Consider the following 6,521-nt stretch of genomic DNA (forward strand, 5'->3'; position numbering starts at 1 on the left):
GGATGTATGTAGTGTTATAGAAATAGTATTCAGTACCCAGTATCCAGTTACCAGGAAGGATGTAGGGATGTATGTAGAGTTATAGATATAGTATTCAGTACCCAGTGTCCAGTCACCAGGAAGGATGAAGGGATGTATATAGAGTTATAGATATAGTATTCAGTACCCAGTATCCAGTCACCAATAAGGATGTAGGGATGTATACAGAGTTATAGATATAGTATTCAGTCCCCGGTGTCCAGTCACCAGGAAGGATGTAGGGATATATGTAGAGGCATAGATATAGTATTCAGTACCCAGTGTCCAGTCACCAGGAATGATGTAGGGATGTATGTAGAGTCATAGATATAGTATTCAGTACCCAGTATCCAGTCACCAGGAAGGATGCAGGCATAGGCAAACCGAGGGGGGATTCCTAGTGCATGGAAACCCCCTCCAAGCCTGGACCCTGCCCCTGCTTCACACGGCTCTGCTCAAAAAGAGAGAACTGCGTGCACCTAACAGTAGTGCATGCAGCATTACTCGTGTATTTAAAGGGGGATTGGAAGAGTTAGAGAGCTACCTAGCACTGTCTAAAATTATAGCCACGCCCTCATGCATGCTGGTCATGCCCACTGGCGGCATGGTGTGGAAACCCCCCTCTACAAATCCTGCGTTTGCCCCTGGCAGGGATGTATGTAGTGTTATAGATATAGTATTAAGTACCCAGCATCCAGTCAACAGGAAGGATGTAAGGATGTATGTAAAGTTATAGAGATAGTATTTAGTACCCAGTGTCCAGTCACCAGGAAGGATGTAGGGATCTATATAGAGTTATAGATATAGTATTCAGTACCCAGCATTCAGTCAACAGGAAGGATGTAAGGATGTATGTAGAGTTATAGAGATAGTATTTAGTACCCAGTGTCCAGTCACCAGGAAGGATGCAGGGATGTATATAGAGTTATAGATATAGTATTCAGTACCCAGTGTCCAGTCACCAGGAAGGATGTAGGGATCCATATAGAGTTATAGACATAGTATTCAGTACCCAGTGTCCAGTCACCAGGAAGGATGCAGGGATGTATACAGAGTTGTAGATATAGTATTCAGTACCCGGTGTCCAATCACGAGGAAGGATACAGGGATATTATACACAAGTATAGACATAATATGCAGTACCCAGTGTCCAGTCATCAGGGAGGATACAGAGATATTATGAAGATGTATAGACATATCATTAAATACCCAATGTCCTGTCACCATGAAGGATACAAGTAATTATATTGGGGTATAGGCATAATATTTAGTACCCAATGTCCAAACACCATGAAGGATACAGGGATGTTATTCAGAGGTATAGACATAGTATTTAATACCCAGTGTCCAGACACTAGGAAGGATACAGGGAAGCATATAGAGGTATAGACAAAATATGCAGTACCCAGTGTCCAGTCATCAGGGAGGATACAGAGATATTATAAAGATTTATAGATATAATATTAAATTTCCAATGTCCAGTCACCAGGAAGGATACAGGGATATTATAAATTATAAACAAAATATGTAGTACCCAGTGTCCAGTCATCAGGGAGGATACAGAGATATTATAAAGAGGTATAGACATAACATTAAATACCCAATGTTCAGTCACCAGGATGCATACAGTGAAGTATATAGGGGTATAGACATAATGTTTATTACCCAATGTCCAGACACCAGGAAGGATGCAGTGATATTATATAGAGGTAGGGACATAATATGCAGTAGACAGTGTCCAGTCACCAGGAAGCATGCAGAAATATTATATGGAGTTATAGACATAATATGCAGTTCCCAGTGTCCCTTTATCAGGGAGGATACAGAGATAATATAAAGAGTTATAGACGTATTATCTAATGCCCAGTATCCAGTCATGAGTGGGGATACAGAGATATTATAAAGAGATAAATACATAATATTTAATACCCAGTGTTCAGACACCAGGAAGGATACAGGGAAATTATACAGAGGTATAGACCTAGTATTTAATACCCAGTGTCCAGACACTAGGAAGGATACAGGGAAGTATATAGAGGTATGGACAAAATATTCAGTCCCCAGTGTCCAGTCATCAGGGAGGATACAGAGAAATTATCAAGAGGTATAGACATAATATGCAATATCCAGTGTCTAGTCACCAAGAAGGATACAGTGATGTATATAGTATTATATACATAATATACAGTATTAGCTATCCAGACACCAGGAAGGATACAGGAATATTATATAGAGTTATAGACATAATATACACTACTAAGTATCCAGTCCCCAGGATACCGGGTTTCAGCACCCAGGAGAGTGTCTTCTGCATAGTACCAGCTACTTTCGGTTGACACTTTGCTGCTTTTGTTATTCCGTGGCTTTGTGGATTGGATACCTGTTCTCACAGCAGTCTCTGAAGAGCCAACCACAAATAGCTGACTTCTAGTTGACACGTTGTGGCATAAGAAAATATATTAAAATTCTTTTAAAACCTTATATGGTTCTTAATAATCATATTAAGCTCCTGAAATGGAAACCAAAAAAACAACGCCTCCTTTATTTTTCCCCCCCCGATTTCACACTTGTGACATTGGCCCTGACCGGGGCATCTAGGGTGGAACCTGTATTGGGGACTAGAAGTGTCAAAATGTGTTTTTGTTCTCACAGGTGAAGAGCCACGCAGTGAATGTGGCTGGTTTCGGTGTGGGCGAGGCCAGACAAGGCCAAGTATCGGTCTCCTCACACATCCTATTATTGTAACATGAAATGTATTTCACTGTAAGCTTGGTCCAGTATGTGCTTTAATGAAGACTCTTCCTTTTTAAGTCTGTTGTCTATACAAACACTGTCTTGCTAGCAAATACAATTATTTCACCTAGTCTTTGGCTCTGAGGGGGTGTGCTGATAAGCTCTTTAAAGTGTCCAGACAACTTTATATCTTCACATTGTATTTTAATATCGCCACTAACTTCACATAAGCAAATAAATATCCCTGTTCACTTTCCCCTTTGCTTTGATGATGCGGTGATTTCACTACTAAAAGGTGTAAAAATACATGGAATTATATTTATTTAATATTTCTAAACAAAAGCAAACGATTATCCTCTGGCACACACTTGTGTTTTAATAAATAATCAGCCTTAACGTGTTTTACTTGGGTCGAATTAACTAAAATATGCTATCTTTCTGTAATAAGGTATACTAGTAATACTTTTAATAGAATTGCTATAAACAACACGTTATAATAACATAACATTTTTAATACGATGACTTTGTAAATAACAGATATCAGACTTGTAAAAAAATGGAATACAGTTGAAAATGTACATATGGCAGAAAAATGTATTTATTATTTGCCAAAACCCAGTCTTATATCAAAACACATTAAGTAAATAATTAATTATACTAAAGCCTTTTTTACTCGTCGAAATCTACCATGGAGTAATTGAACGGAATCACGCATCCTTAACAGCACAGTGAATTATAAGGTTATATAATGAATAATTTATTATCCATGAAAAAAATTCTATTTTAAAAAATCGGTATTTTTAAAGCCAACATATTTTTATTATAAATTTACAACATGGTTTCAGGCTTTTGAACAACCCTATATTTCAACGGTCTAGTAAACTAATCCAGCTGCTGCTATAACTATATTTAAGAATTAACATACTCAAGAAGGTTATAAGTAAATACAACATATAGTAATGTAATTTAATGCATTTTTTAGTAAAAAAAAATATTGATATAATTTATTATTTTATGCTTATTGTACTATTCGTACGAGTTGCTTTTGAAAAACGTAAAAATTAATTAAAAGTATACAAAACCCCCGCACAGGACAGGGAAGCTTGTCAGTGAAGAAACCGATAAGAAGATACAATTAATACAATGATTATATAATAGCAATATAAAAGTTTCTTATTATGTTACATTAGATTATTATATACATACTTTAATATGAAGTACAGGTAAATAGGAATAATGCAGATAATCTGAATGAGGGACATGACAGTGCGCAGCATAACAGTGAGTATATTTAACAAGAGGAAATTCAATCTGCATTTGAACAATGATCATTATTTTTATCAGCTACATGAGCAGCAATAAAAAGTGCACTTTATTCTCAGATCACGTCAAGAGTGTTCTGTGTTGGTTTTAACCTGTGGTGTCATTTACATAAAGCCCTGATTACACTTTACATGAAAACTAAAGCTAAAGGTTCTACTAGCTCGAGTCTCAGGTAACCACACACTTCACACCTTTTTCAAAATAACCCTGTGCGCTGATTGGCTGGAGCTGTGGTTAAAGAAGTGTATCTCCTGAGGGGGAACAACACACAAGTCACAACTAGTCCCAGTGTGACCAGCACAGTCTTGGATAGTAGCTGTGGACTGTGAATCCTTTTCTCCAGACATGAGCAGCACTGATGGTGGATACGCCAGTGATGAACAGAAGAAGGGAAAGTCCTCAGTGCCAGCGATGATGCCAGGGTTTGGACAGTACCAGTGGGCACAGACCTTGACCACCATGGGAGATGCTAATCTTAAAGGCGAAACAGGATCTGCCAATCCCAGGGGGAAAGTCGATGCTCGGATCCGCCGTCCTATGAACGCGTTTATGGTCTGGGCAAAAGATGAGCGCAAGAAACTGGCCCAACAGAACCCGGATCTGCACAATGCAGAACTCAGCAAGATGCTAGGTAAGGGGGTACCAGGGAAATGATTAAGATGGGTGCAGGATGCAGAGCGCTTAATTGTGAGAGTGTTACTTGTTGTGGGATTTGTAATATACCTTGTTTAGTTTTAGAAGTAACTATTTTGAAAACATACCAACATTGTATTACGTTTAGTTAGATTTCTGGCACGGTTTATATAGTAAGACACGTGTGATTATTATACAGTATAACAGGCATGCACTATGTTGTACTTTAATGTCGATCTTATTTGATATGTCTCGTTGGCTATCGATTTGTTACTTACGGCTATTTAAGTATTATTTTGATCTATTTTTAGTTGTCCTAACATTCTTCCTTGTGATTTACAGGACAGTCCTGGAAATCTCTAACACTGGTTGAAAAGCGACCATTTGTGGAGGAAGCCGAGAGACTGAGGGTACAACACATGCAGGATCATCCTGAATACAAGTACAAACCCAGGAGGAGGAAGCAGGTGAAGAGGATGAAGAGGGCAGGGGAAGATTTTTACCCAACTACAGAGCAGCCTAACTCTGCTGTTTTGGCCAGTGATGCTCCGGTGGGTTTTGACAACTTCAACAAAGACTGTTCTGATTATCACCATAACCAGCTGCCTCAGAAAAACAACTACAAGCAACAAAACGTAATGGGACACTATTACAAAGGCTACAATTTACCAACATCTCAGATGCCTCAAGATGCCCACCCATCTTACTCATCACCTACCCAAGTAGAAAGTCAAATGCTGCCCTATACCCACAGTGCTTCATACCGCATCCACCACCAGAAGAATACTGCCTGCTCTATGTATGGCAGACAGATGCCACAGTCTGAGCAAACTGCTCAGAGAAATTGTGAGCAGTCCTCCTCACAAGTGTATTACTCCAAACCCTACATGCCTCTAAGCAGATCTCAACAAATGGTGCAAGCAGAACATAGACTCCCTCCACCTGAGCCTCAGCAGAGCACCAGAACAGATGACATGCAGCCCAGTCACCTCATTGGGGATATTAATAAGGATGAGTTTGACCAATACCTCCTGTTTGATGGGAAGTCTGATACAGAACTGAACTCTTATACAGATGGATATACCGGTGTCAATTCCACAAATTTGTTGCCATCTTTAGCCACTGAGTCCAATAATATCTGTTATTACAATTATTGCAGTGTATGAAGCATTGATTATAATGTGGAAGCAGCAGCAGATAGGATATTAATGAAATTAAGATTCTTGTGCAATTAAGCTGCATACTGTAGAGTTGATTTAATGAATTATTTTAATGCTGGGATAAATGTATTTGTACTTCTTTTGTACGGTTTTATAAGATTTATTGCTGAAATAAAGAACTAATTTTTGTACTCGTGTGTCTAAGCAGGCCTTTCTTGTGATCTGGGATGACTCCTTACATGGGTCTGTGATGACTAGTTTGCATTCTATATTTTGTCATCAATGGTGCATAATAATATGGCTTATGTGTCAGTGCCTCTGTGATTCTGCAGCAAACCTACTAGCGCTACTTAAATACAATTTGAAACAAATAATCATATAAATAATCATAAAAAAAAATCAGAAGGGCCCTTGCAAAGTTTTTTATTTTCAATTTCTGGAATTAAATATTCTCTGTTCAAGTTATCCAGTATTGATATGTATGGACACAAAAGGCATGGCTTTCATTTTTACTTTAAATGTTGATAATTGATTTTACCATTTACTCTTAAAGCTATAGAAAAGTGCCCAAATTGAAATAATATGTAATGGGTTCAGTGATTGTCATTTCCTCATTCTCTAACTATACTACCAATGTTTTTAGTTAGCAAGAAA

The 6,521-nt window shown here is 38.2% G+C and overlaps 1 protein-coding gene across 1 annotated transcript; it reads left to right on the forward strand.

The window, feature by feature from the left end:
* The first annotated feature begins 4,419 nt into the window (after nucleotides 1-4,419).
* Nucleotides 4,420-5,873, forward strand: LOC142159525 (transcription factor Sox-17-alpha-like). The gene is made up of 2 exons (XM_075214420.1): nucleotides 4,420-4,705; nucleotides 5,050-5,873. The coding sequence occupies exons 1-2, from the start codon at nucleotides 4,420-4,422 to the stop codon at nucleotides 5,871-5,873; spliced, it is 1,110 nt and encodes a 369-aa protein (XP_075070521.1).
* Nucleotides 5,874-6,521: the final 648 nt, after the last annotated feature.

Source organism: Mixophyes fleayi, chromosome 5, assembly GCF_038048845.1.
Source record: "Mixophyes fleayi isolate aMixFle1 chromosome 5, aMixFle1.hap1, whole genome shotgun sequence".
In the NCBI taxonomy this organism is placed as follows: domain Eukaryota; kingdom Metazoa; phylum Chordata; class Amphibia; order Anura; family Limnodynastidae; genus Mixophyes; species Mixophyes fleayi.